The sequence below is a fragment of the Oncorhynchus masou genome, chromosome 9 (assembly GCF_036934945.1).
Source record: "Oncorhynchus masou masou isolate Uvic2021 chromosome 9, UVic_Omas_1.1, whole genome shotgun sequence".
Classification (NCBI taxonomy): Eukaryota; Metazoa; Chordata; class Actinopteri; order Salmoniformes; family Salmonidae; genus Oncorhynchus; species Oncorhynchus masou.
Genome location: NC_088220.1, coordinates 76114149 through 76127492, shown reverse-complemented (window position 1 = coordinate 76127492; position 13344 = coordinate 76114149). Strand labels below are relative to the sequence as shown.

Below are 13344 nucleotides of genomic sequence, written 5' to 3'. Positions count from 1 at the left end.
TCTGTCAGCGCAGGAAGAGGGAACAGGTATGACCTCTCATTATTGTGCCAGTTTGATGAGTCTCAGGCACCAGAATTTGTTATTGTAAGCAAGCAAACAGTTACGGGCTTTACCAACCCTGCTCATGTTTTTATATGCCACACTTACATGAAACTCTTTCCCACTACGTTCAGCTTCCCAGGAACAGCGCCCAGTCAGACCATCTCTACGCAGCACCTGTGGACACTCATCAAATCTCTTTGTGATATAGATTCTGATGTTGCACAGAATTTCTATCTTCAAAGATGGAAGGCAGGCTGGAGGATGTGAAATCATGTGGCTTTTGACGAGATGGGCTATATCTTTTGTCAGATTTGAATTTTGGAGCAGGTTAGGAGAACTAACGCAGCAGGTTAGGAGAATTAGGTACATTTAGGGAAAAGGGTTAGCTGAAATGCAACAACAAAAGCTGAATACCCTTTAGCCATGACCGAATAGGTGGGGCATTCTTCTACTTCTATGGTATTATGGTGCTACATAAACATACTGTAATGACCTGGCTAGAGCATAGATGATCAAATGTCCAGACAGAGGATTGTGTATTTGAATTCCCGGTTTATTAACCAAACTCAACACAGGCTTCTGTTTGGCCATAACCCACGCCAAATAAACCAAGGAAAACAGTACCAAACAACAGTGATCCATCTCTTAAGACCAGACGTAAAATGGGAGAACAAAGGGTAAATGTGGTCTTAAACGCGCGGTGCTTAATTCTATCAAATATGTGTCACGTTGCAAATAGACACTCACCAGACAGTGAGAATGAGGGGCCTACAGTCGTGAAAAACAAAGGAAACCAAATAAATAAAGTTGTGATGGAAACTAAGAAATCCCTAGATTTGTTTAGTCGGAGTGAGGGTTTTGAGGAAGTCACGAGGAGTGTCATAGATGCGTTGGGTGAGGGGTCGGTGAGAGTCACAAGCTGGTCTTATTCAGATTTGTGGTGTCCTCTGAACAGAAGAGGTGTGCATTATGCCTCCAAAAAGATTTTTGAATGGAATGATTTGTGCACGGATTTCCTGAAGCATGGCGCCTATCAAGGGGGGTTATCTATGGGGTTTCACATGAAATGGATGCAGATGATTTACCTGAGGAAGTAGGTGAAGTGATTGGTGCACATTGCCTGACCCACTTCGTCCATATCAACGTTTGTTTTTGTCTAAATCTCTCCCTTTTCATGTAAAGCTAGGATTTTTGCACAAGCCCCTCCAGTGTTAATACAGGCAAAAGATTTGGGCATGTATCAAGTGTATGCAGATGGGAAGAATATGATATGCAGCTGACGTTATATGCTGCAACTGTGGTGGCGAACATGCGCCGAGTCCCTGGATTGCCATGTTAGGGTGAAGGAGACAGAGGTTGCGATAATAAGGACTGCAGTTTGTTTCCTATCTGTGAGTGTTGAGAAGAGTGGAGACTGCACAAGTGAAGTGGAGACTGCACCAGTGAAGAGGAGACTGCACAAGTGAAGGTTTTTCAACAATCAATGGATCCTGATATATAACATGTGAAAAAGTGGACTTTGTATAATTTATTACTATGGTCATGAACTGCACTGCACAAACGAAGAAGAAATCAGAGAAAATGTGCAAGAAATCCTGTCAAAGAATGTTTCTGTCATCACAGGCCCCTGCTTCTGCACAGGGATGGGACTTGTTTTGGAATATGACTGGAGTGGGGTGCTTTTTTGTGTGTCTATTTTAGTATTTTTTATGATGTTTTTCCCCCTTTCCTAGAATGGTTATTTTTTCTATAGTTTACCACTGTGCAGCAGGTGGCGGCATGCACCTCTAATTCTTGTTTGCAATCCGCTATTATACAGAAGAAAACAATGATTCTTATTGACCTCCATACAAAAATGATTTACTTTGTGGACTTATTTTCGTGAGCTCGGTGCATTTTTTGACTGAGGTCAGAGCCGAGGCTATGGACATTGTCCATGAGGACAGCATTATGAGTATGGTCGACATACGGAAGAAGATGGGGACCGCAAAGCGTACAAAAAAGCACTAAATAAGGCATGGTCCTATTGTGCAGATGGTAAGGTCCATGAGAGTGAGGGGGAATTACCTAAGTGGCAAGTGTGCTGGAAATCCCAGAGTCTTGTCCCGATGGTTATGATAAAGATGATTTTGGCCCAGTGGGAGTAAGATTCTTGGAGAAAGTGCATCCTTGCCTTTTGGCTGATTCATATGTGGTATCACGTTGGGTGGGAAAGAAGTTGGGGACTGTTAAATCGGTAACCCAAAGTAGACTCGTGATGTTTTTTTGTTTTTTTTCTTCTGCCAAGAGGGAGCTGGTGCTCTATGCCACACAACTCAGGTCAATATCTGTTTCTTGCATTGCTCTTAGGACCAAGGCACCATTGAAAGGAGTGTTTTTTCAGGGAGTGTTAAGTGTGGATCAGTTGTTCAAGATTCACGTTCAAGATTCCCAGTGTTTGTGACGCCCGTCGTTTGGTGCGACGCAGACCCGGTGGCGAGTGGGTGAATCAAAGGAGATACTGTCTGTCCTTTTGAGTTTGTAATCAGTCTTTACCTGACAAAGTCATGTTAGGATATACAGTATCAGTTATCCTGTTAGAGTTTTTGTGCTGAACCCACTGCTGTGTTTCAGGTGGCACATTTATGATCATGTTGCAGCAGTGTGTAGGAGGGAGATTCCAAGATGTGAGAAGTGTGCAGGACGGCATGGGACAGAGGAATGTGTTGTTTTGGTGGAACAAGTTGTGTGTGTCAACTGTAGGGGTGCCCATGTTGCTGGGGATCGGAATTGTCCTGTGTGAGGGAGGCAGGTCGAGGTGACAAGGGTCAGAGTTGTGTTAGAGGTGTCGCTACAGATCCGGGATAGATCTTGGGCTGTGTCGCAGACAGCCGCAACCAGGAGACTCATGAGGCGGTGCCCAGCGTTGTAGCGACTCATGTGGCAGGCCAGGCGCATCCTCCGACACATTGGTGTGGTTGACTTCCGGGTTAAGCGAGCAGTGTGTCAAGAAGCAGTGCGGCTTGGCAGGGTCGTGTTTCGGCGGACACATGGCTCTCGACCTTTGCCTCTCCAGAGTCCGTACTGACTTGCCTAGTTAAATAAAGATAAAATAAAATTTAAATACAAACCAACTGGCTCCAGGTCATCTAGAAGTCTTTGCTAGGTAAAGCCCCGCCTTATCTCAGCTCACTGGTCACCATAGCAACACTCCGCAGCCGCATGCGCTCCAGCAGGTATATTTCATTGGTCATCCCCAAAGCCAACACTTACTTTGGCCACCTTTCCTTACAGTTCTCTGCTGTCAATGACAGGAACGAATTGCAAAAATCACTGAAACTCGAGTCTTATATCTCCCTTTCTAACTTTAAGCATCAGCTGTCAGAGCAGCTTACTGATCATTGGACCTGTACACAGCCAATCTGTAAATAGCACACCCGACTACCTCATCCCCATATTATTACTTACCCTCTTGCTCTTTTGCACCCCAGTATCTCTACTTGCACATCATCATCTGCACATCTATCACTCCAGTATTAATGCTAAATTCTAATTATTTCGCCTCTATGGCCTATTTATTGCCAACCTCCCTACTCTTCTACATTTGCACACATTGTACATAGATTTTTCTATTTTTCTTTTCTATTGTGTTATTGACTGTACGTTTGTTTATGTGTAACTGTTGTTTTGTCGCACTGCTTTGCTTTATCTTGGCCAGGTCGCAGTTGTAAATGGGAACTTGTTCTCAACTGGCCTACCTGGTGAAATAACAAAATAAAAAGTGTGGATGAAATGGAGAAGAAGTTGGTGTAGCAACAGCTGTGCTGAAACAATATGTCAAATCGAATGTTATTTGTCACATGCGCCCAATAGAACAGGTGTAGACCTTACCATGAAATGCTTATTTACAAGCCCTTAATTAAACAACAACACAGTTCAAGGACTAGATTTAAGAAAATATTTACAAAATAAACTACATACATTTTTAAAAATAACAAGTAACACAATAAAATAACTATAACGAGGCCATATACGCGGGGTACCTGTACTGAGTCAATGTGCGGGGGTTAGTTGTGGTAATTTGTACATGTAGGTAGGGGTAAAGTGACTATGCATAGATAATAAACAGCGAGTAGCAGCAGTCTAAAATTAAAGGGTGGTGTGGGGGGTGTCAATGGTCTGGGTGACCATTTGATTAATTGTTCAGCAGTCTTATGGCTTGGAGGTAGAAGCTGTTAAGGAGCCTTTTGGACCTAGACTTGGTGTTCTGGTACTGTTTGCTGTGCTGTAGCAGAGAGAAGAGTCTATGACTTGGGTGACTGGTTTAGATTTTTTGGGGGGCCTTCCTCTGACACTGCCTAGTATATACAGTAGGTCCTGGATTGCAGGAAGCTTGGCCCCAGTGATGTACTGGGCTGTACACACTACCCTCTGTAGCGTCATACCGGGCGGTGATGCAACCGGTCAGGATGCTCTCAATGATGCAGCTGTAGAACTTTTTGAGGATCTGGGGACCCATGCCAAATATTTTCAGTCTCCTGAGGGGGAAAAGGTTTTGTCGTGCCCTCTTCACGACTGTCTTGGTATGTTTGGACCATGATAGTTTGTTGGTGATGTGGACACCAAGGAACTTGAAACTCTCGAACCGCTCCACTACAGCCCCGGGCCTGTTCAGACCTTTTCCTGTAGTCCACTATCAGCTCCTTTGTCTTGCTCACATAGAGGGAGAGCTTGTTGTCCTAGTACCACACTGCCAGTTCTCTGACCTCCCTATAAGCTCTCTCATCGTTGTCGGTGATCAGGCCTACCACTGTTGTGTCGTCAGCAAACTTAAGGATGGTGTTGGAGTCGTGCTTGGTCACAGTCATGGGTGAACACGGAGTACAGGAATGGACTAGTTCAAAGAAGTGAAAGCCTATCAGTGCTTCTGAAGTTTGAGAAGATTATGCCGGGGTAAGTACAGATAAGATTCCTTAGTTTCAATGTCAGAGAATGTGTCCCATCCCCATTGCGGTGTTTTAAATGCCAAAGAATGGGACATGTAGCTGTTCATTGTAAAGGAAGGAAGAGATGTGGAGGGGAACATTCTTACAGTGAATATGGGAGTAATGTGAAGGTTAAGTATTGTAATTGTGCGGGGGACATGGTGCAGCATTTGGTGGATGCCAGGTGCAGAGAGAGGCTCAGAGATATATAATTAGTCATGATCTATCGTATGCAGAGTCTGTAAGACATATTGGTGAAACTACAATGTGGAATGATGGAGCTTCCATGGCTGCTCCTGTAGGAAGTGGACCTAATGTTGGGGCTTGTGTTTCTGCTGGTCCTGGCATGTTTTGGAGGTCTGTTCAGAAATCGTGTTCTCATGAATGTGCGGTGTCAAAGGTCACTTTGATAATGAGTAAAGTTGACTGAATAGCTTTTATTGGTAAGGTTATCAATACTTCCCGGGTTGTGGAAAGCAGAAATGTCAGGTTGAAGGTTATTGTGGAGACTGCAAAAGAGAGATTGGGGTAACAGATGTTACTGTTGAAATGGTTGTTGGCATGCTGAACAATCCTAATAGTGGAGTGTTTCAGCATGATAATGTTTAATGGCGTTGGGGAGGGGGAGGGTGTAGTATACCTTAGTAGGGATTTATTTGTTTTTATTTTATTTTCATGGTAGCACAGATCATGATTGATCGTGCATTCCAGCACAGTAGGTGGCGGGATTTACTTAAACGATTGTTTGTGGACCGCCATTATATCATAGAAGAAGAAGTCTTTCGCGGACAGATTTTGGGGGACCGGGAAGATGGTGGAAATTGAGGTTTTGTTTGAAACTGCGAGTGAGTCAAGTGAAGCTAATAGTACAGCAAGTGAGAATGAGTGGGTTACAGGGACGAATAAAAAGGGAAACGAGCAGTAAAAGCTATGTTGGAAAATAGGGAACTGCTAGACCTGTTTTTGGTTGGAGTCAGGGTTTTGAATCAATGCTACTTGGAAATCCGTTTAACGTCTCCAGGAAAATCTGGAATGTGTTGGAAGAAAGTGTGTAGTCGGTGAAAGTCACAAGAAGTGGTCTCATTTCGATTGTTTTGCGTGTGCGGAGTAGAACGCTTCCTGCATGGATTTTCGTAGCAGGGCGCCTATCAATTGGGTTATTTCTGGGGTGGTGTAAGAAATAAAGGCAGAGGATATAACTGAAGACATCGATGGAGTGGTTGGTGCACGTCGATTGACGTGGATGGAGTAAAGAAGTTAACTTCATCCATGCTACTTTCTTTGATGAACATATGAAGTTAGGATTCATGAGATACCCTGTAAGAGCTTTTGTGCACAAGCCCCTTCAGTGGCATTAATGTAAAAGATTTGGTCTTATGTCAAGTGTGTGCAGAAGGGAATAATATCATATGCCAGATGAAGGGAAATGCTGCAACTGTGGAGGTGAACATGTGCCTGAATTTTTGGTGTGCCTTGTTAGGGTGAAGGAGAATGAGGTTGTAAGGGTGTCCTATCTGGAGGCGGGGAGAAAATTGGAAGGAACGAGTGGCGGGGAAGAAGTAATGGTAGTAGAGCCACCACGACCTGTGAATGTTTCTCATCAACCGAGGGATAGTGAAATGCTACATGTTAAAAAGGTGGACTTTGTATTATTTATTGCAATGGTCAAACTACAGCACAATTGGAGATAATTCTAAGAAAATTGGAGTCATTGTGAATGCCGCTGAACGTTTTCTGGGTCTTCATGATTTCACAGCCAAGGCGGATGTATTTTGAAGTGGACTGTGATTGATGTATGATGTTTTTTAGTTGATGTGTTTTATTTTGTATGATGTCGTTTTCCATATTTCCCGGAGTTGCTTAATCCATTTTTTAAAAGTAGTTTATTCAATAACCCGTCCAGCTGGTGGCGGTAATGCACCATTAACATTGGATGCCAACCGCCGTTAAACCCCATCGAAGAAGAAGTAATCCCTCTCGCTTCGACTCATCTCAAACATTTTATTCATATTTACCATATTGGATCACTCTTTTGGGTAATTGCTGAAAAAATATATTTTTCGATAGTGTTATTTTCCTGGAAAAGATAGGTAAGTGTATGTTAACTATTAATTGTTCACCTCTTTTGGCGGATGGTTTATTCGAGTTTTGAAAGGTGTCCAGCAAGCTAACAGGCCTTGGATTTAACTAGCTAACGTTAGCCCTGCTAGCTAGCTATTTGCGTAGCCAAGCTTATGAATCTTGATACTAGGTTGTGTTTTTTAATGTTGGTATTTCTAACGCTAAAACGTTTATTTGGTTGGATGTGAAAGTTCCAAGTTGTGACAATCCAGTCTTTTAGCGAGCTAACGTTGGTTGTTGGAAGGGGGCGGGACGGTGCTTAGTCAAGAAAAACACCGCAAAGCCATCTAGCGCGACCTTTTATATACAGTACTTTGGCTTGACAAGCTACTGTAGCTAGCTTGTCCCCGGTATAAACGTACCTTTAACTTGTCTCCAGGTATTTGTTATTGCAGATCACGGTTGTTCGCATTGAAATGAATGTTTAAGCATTTCTGATGCATTTACAACATCTTTAGCTACCATCTGAAAGATACAAACTGTTAAGATTGCCTGTAGATACCAACCGTTCCGTTACGCTTGTTTACACTGAGCTGCAGCGTTAACAAGCATAACGGTATATTCTTGCAAACTGTTGAGTACTTTCGGGGAGTTAGCTAGATGGGAGTAACTATTGCAGCAGGACAGCATTTGCAAATATGCATATTAGAAATGGGGACGTTTGTGTTACCTACAAGTTACTCGTGTCATGATCTGTAAAAAGCAGTTGAAACAATATGTTTGTGTTTTAGATTATAATGTCAAATAAAATGTTGCTCATTAGAACATAATAATTCTGTTTTTACCTTCTTTAAATTCCCCTTTCTCCCAGGAGAATGGCTGCTGCCGAGGTGAACGATAGTTCTGCCCTAACAAAGGAGGAAAATGAGCTTATGGAAGTGGTGGCCGAAGGCGAGCACACAGAGAACTACCAGACACTCATCGATGCTGGACTGCGGCAGAACGTGGCTGAAAGTCTCGACAACATATTCTCAACCGGTGGGGCAGTCTAATCTATTTTCTAAAGATACATGATGTTGCTCGAGGTTCCATGAAAGGCCAGTTTGTAATAGTAGTAATCTGTATTGTACCCACAGGGTTGCTGGCGTACGCTGACCTAGAAGAGGGGGTCATCGATGCTCTGCGGGCATTGCATGAAGAGGGAGCGCTGTCTGTACTCTCACAGTTCAAAGAAAGTGACCTATCTCATGTGCAGGTGAGTTACAGGGGGAGCTGAATGAATGGAAGTCAGTTTTAATGATACATTCGAGTCTAAGAAGTTGACATTGAGGGGTCTATCATTTTTCCTCCAATACATAAAGCAATTCTGCTGTGGTTTTAATTTCCAGAACAAAAGTGATTTTCTTTGTGCAGCTATGAAGACTTACAGACAGAGGGAAAAACAAGGAAGTAAAGTACAAGGAAGTAAAGTACAAGAATCCACTAAGGGTCCTGCTGAGTCCAAGATCAAGGTAAAATGCAGCAGTTTGAAAGTTCATTGAGTTGCGTCATTAGAACTTCCTGTGTGTGTCTGTACACCTGCTCAGGTTGTGTAGTTATGTAGTGGTTATGCTAATGTCTGTGTTCCCCAGGCTCTGCTGGAGCGGACAGGATACACCCTGGACGTCACCACCGAACAGAGGAAATACGGAGGGCCCCCACCAGAGGAAGTGTTTAAAGGAGCACAGCCTGGGATTGGAACTGAGGTAAAGCTGCTGGAGTTGCTTCATTTTCAAGTGACATTATTTGAAAGGGTCATGGTCATCATGGCAAAGCCATTGACTGCTATAGAGAAGATAAATTAGTTTGCCAGACTGTGGTTCCAAGAATGTCAACAGAAAAGTTTTATATTCCCTGATCACATTGTGTAACCCTCACTCAGGCTCTGTTTTCTGCCTTTAGGTGTTTGTGGGAAAGATCCCCAGGGACCTGTATGAAGATGAGCTGGTGCCTCTGTTTGAGAAGGCTGGTCCAATCTGGGACCTGAGGTTAATGATGGACCCCCTCTCGGGTCAGAACCGGGGATACGCCTTCATCACCTTCTGCGGCAAGGATGCAGCAACTGAGGCAGTGAAACTTGTAAGTCCCTGCAGCCAGTCTATAGTCTTAGTTTATCTTCAAGAACCAAGGTGCTGTTTCCCAGGCACCGATTAAGCCTGGTCCTGCACTAAAAATCCCTTTCAATCGAGAATCTTCATTGGGTGTGCTTTTTAGTCTAAGGTCAGAGTTAATCTTTGTCTGAGAAACCGGCCCAAGATGTGATACATATTTAATTGGAGCAGTTGTCGGACCATTTTCAGCTACCCTTTTCAACTCTACAATGTCATCTTTCCCCTACTCTTGTTTTCAGTGTGACAACTATGAAATCCGGTCTAGGAAATACCTTGGAGTATGCAAATCCGTAGCAAACAACCGGCTGTTTGTCGGATCAATCCCAAAAAACAAGACCAGAGAGAATATATTGGAGGACTTCAGCAAAGTCACAGGTCAGTTAAGTGCAGACCAATTTTGTTTACATTGTTTTATGTTCTGTGGGTCATCATTGGTCAGATATCAGTGATGTGACTCTCCTTCTTCCTCCAGAGGGGCTTCAGGAAGTGATCCTCTACCCCCAGACGGATGACAAGGAGAAGAACCGTGGCTTCTGTTTCCTGGAGTACGAGGACCACAAGTCTGCAGCCGAGGCCCGCCTCTGCCTCATGAGTGACACGGTGATGGTGTGGGGGAACCCGGTCACTGTGGAGTGGGCTAACCCGGTCACTGAGCGCAATGCGGGTGCCTTGGCCCAGGTGAGTCATCTCTCTCTCTCACTTTGTGGATCTCACTCACTCTCTCACACTTCTTTCTTTCTCTCCCCATCTCTTGTTTTTGTTTTACCCCCTCTGTGTTCCACTCCTGTTGTCTTTTATTCAACTTGTGCTTTTATTTATACTTTTCTAAACTGAGTTGAACTTTGATGTCCGTCAGCAGGTGAAGGTCTTGTTTGTCAGGAAGCTGGCCGCCTCCGTCACAGAGGAGCTACTGGAGAAGACCTTCTCTGCGTTTGGCAAAGTGGACCGGTTGAATAAGATAGAAGACTACGCCTTTGTCCACTTTGAAGACAAGGACGCAGCTGTGAAGGTGGGTTAAAACATATTCATTGTTTTCTGTTTTTTATGGGAGGGGGGTTTACCTTGTTTCGGCTATGTAACAATTTTCCTGTTTGTCTTAGGCAATGGCAGAAATGAATGGGAAGGAGCTGGGGGGAGGGGAGATTGAGATAAGAATGGCAAAGAGGAAGAAGGCTCGAAATGCTCAGCGCCAAGCCACCAGAAACCGAAGGTGAGGCCACAGAGAGACTGGGATTTACTAACATCTATTATCTGATTGAGTAGATCTCCCGTCATGGAATTACATTGAAGCTGATATGTTTTCTACAGGAATGATGCCGATTACAACCACCCACCGCCACGCATACCTCCACCAGATAGGGTCCGTGGCCGAGGGGGTGGGGACTATGCCGCCTATCCCCCAGACTACAACAGCTACGATGACTACTACGGCTTTGACTATCACGACCCCCGCAGAGGTTACGAGGACCCCCACTACGGTTACGAGGACCCCCGCAGAGGTTACGAGGACCCCCACTACGGTTACGAGGACCCCCACTACGGTTATGAGGACCCCCACTACGGTTACGAGGACCCCCACTACGGCTACGAGGACTTTTACAGCATGAGGGGCCATGGCAGACTGCCCAGCAGGGATAGCCTACCCCCACCCAGGGACCGCAGACCACCACCCACACAGGGCTATGTGCAGAGGGGTCCACCCATCGGAGGGCCCAGGGATGGCAGAGTAAGGGCCCGTGGGGGACCCTTCCAGCCACAGAGGGGCCGCGGTAACCGAAAAGCCAGGGGGAACCATGGGGGCGGGAAGAGGAAGGCAGACGTCTTCAACCAGCCTGACTCAAAGCGCCGGCAGACCAACTAGCAGAACTGGGGCTCTCAGCCCATCGCCCAGCAGCAAGGTGGCGACTATTTCGGTAACTATGTTTAAGGTAATGAAGAAGACACATGAAAAAGGCATTTGACAAAAATACAACAACAAATGCCCCCCGAAAAAACATTTGGCTGCAGTTCTTTTTACTTTTTATTCTCTATCCCTCACGAAGAAAAGAAACATCACTGAGAGAAAGTGGTCAGACCCCCAGAATCTGCTTGATTGGCTAGAATTGTATTTTGGCCTATAGATGTGAATGTAACTGTTTTGCTAAATCCTTTCTTACTGTTACATGGGACTTATGTTTTAACACATCACTTTTACCTAAAAGTTTTTTTTTTTTTTTTGCCGGTACAATAACTTCCTATGTTTTCTTTGGGAAGCCATTGAAGTTTCTCTGTTTGTATTCATAACTTTTTATGTTTATTCCGTTTCAATAAAATTGTTTTATTTAATTGCCAGATACCATCAAATTTAATGTTGTCATTCAGTATTTAGTTTCGCATTTCACATTTGGAACAAGATTTTCTCAGCTTTTTGCTCATGGAATAAATCAAGAGACCAAATTTCAATTATCAGAATTTATGACAGTGCACAAACAATGTATGAATGACTGAATAAAAATATTTTGACTCTTATTTTTTTAATTGTATTTTTTATTCAGGAAATGCCACTCTTATGATCTGGTAACACCATAGCAGCTTGTTTGTACCTTAATCTTTTACGTTGGATTAAACTGGAAGACCAGAACAACCAAGAATTCAGATACATTCCACTTCCCGGAAGTTCCTGGATCAGCTGCAGCTCACCTCCACTCAAACACCACGAGGCAATTACTCAGTGATTTGCTATTTTTTTTTTTTTTACCTTTATTTTACTAGGCAAGTCAGTTAAGAACAAATTCTTATTTTCAATGACGGCCTTGGAACAGTGGGTTAACTGCCTGTTCAGGGGCAGAACGACAGCTTTGTACCTTGTCAGCTCGGCGGTTTGAACTCGCAACCTTCCGGTTACTAGTCCAACGCTCTAACCACTAGTCTACCCTGCCGCCCCTATTACAGACCAAGAATCTCCAAAGGGTTAAAAAGTTATTAGCAAATGATCATAAGTTTGTCTTTTGTCACTGTAGCAATGACCCCTCAAGCCCTTCAGTATTTCCGTAGAGAAATGCTCAGAGCAAACATCTTTGGTCCCATTATATCACTATTTGTTTTCTCCTTTTATTCCAACTTATCCAGGTGGTGAAGGGAGAGCAGCATCGCTTGAATGAGGAACAAACTCAACCTGAACTGTGTTCCTTTACAAAAGGGTGAGCTATTATACTGAACAAGAATATAAACGCAACATGGAACAATTTCATAGATTTTTTTATTGAGTTTCAGTTCATATTAGGAAATCAGTCCAAATAAAATAATTAGTGCCTAATCTATGGATTTCACATAACTGGGCAGGGGTGCATCCATGGGTGGGCCTGGTAGGGCACAGGCCCACACACTTGGGAGCCAGGTCCAGCAAATACAGACAGAAATACTCCCCAGTTTCATCAGCTGTCCTGGTGGCTGGTCTCAGACGATCCCACAGGTGAAGAAGCCGGATGTAGTGGTCCTGGGCTGCTGTGGTTAAATGTCGTCTACGGTTGTGAGGCGGGTTGGACGTACTGCCAAATTCTCTAAAATGAAAGAGGTGACTTATGGTATAGAAATTAACATATTATTCTCTGGCAACATCTCTGGAGGACATTCCCGCAGTCAGCATGTCAATTACACCCTTCGTCAACTTTAGACATTTGTGGCATTGTGTTGTGACACAACTGCATGTTTTAGAGTGACCTTTTATTGTCCCCAGCACAAGGTGCACCTGTCATGATCATGCTGTTTAATCAGCTTCTTGATATGCCTCGTCAGTCAGTCAGGTGGATGGATTATCTTGGCAAATGAGAAATGCTCACTAATAGGGATGTAAAATTTGTGCACAATATTTGAGAGAATAAGCTTTTTGTGCATATTGAACATTTCTGGGGTGCCTGATGTAGACCTAAGGGTCGACAGGTTTGTTATAAATAAAACCACCCGGGAGCATGAGCAGCAAGTTTGTTCTGGTGGTGAGTCTGCCGGTCTGTTTTTCTGCATCTGTACGATACTTTGTTCATTTTTTTTATATACAATACAATGTTAATAATGTAATTATATTTTGACTTATTTTAATAATACCCTGATAATGTATTATAAAACAGGCAGATCGGCATAAAGGAGGCTAC

At 43.8% G+C, this 13344-nt stretch overlaps 1 protein-coding gene across 1 annotated transcript; it reads left to right on the top strand.

Moving 5' to 3' along the window:
• Positions 1 to 6929: 6929 nt before the first annotated feature.
• Positions 6930 to 11725, top strand: LOC135546629 (heterogeneous nuclear ribonucleoprotein R-like). Its single transcript, XM_064975215.1, has 11 exons — positions 6930 to 7096; positions 7939 to 8105; positions 8204 to 8322; positions 8456 to 8578; positions 8699 to 8812; positions 9009 to 9185; positions 9457 to 9592; positions 9690 to 9895; positions 10074 to 10226; positions 10318 to 10427; positions 10526 to 11725. Exons 2-11 carry the CDS (start codon positions 7943 to 7945, stop codon positions 11076 to 11078), a joined length of 1854 nt encoding a protein of 617 aa, XP_064831287.1. The 5' UTR covers positions 6930 to 7096; positions 7939 to 7942; the 3' UTR covers positions 11079 to 11725.
• The last annotated feature ends 1619 nt before the right edge of the window (positions 11726 to 13344 follow it).

Coding starts and splice junctions, on each gene's coding strand:
- LOC135546629 (XM_064975215.1), top strand. CDS start 7,943: ATGGCTGCTGCCGAGGTGAACGATAGTTCTGCCCTAACAAAGGAGGAA. Junction 8,579..8,698: donor CTGCTGAGTCCAAGATCAAG/GTAAAATGCAGC, acceptor TGTGTTCCCCAG/GCTCTGCTGGAGCGGACAGG. Junction 9,186..9,456: donor CAACTGAGGCAGTGAAACTT/GTAAGTCCCTGC, acceptor TCTTGTTTTCAG/TGTGACAACTATGAAATCCG.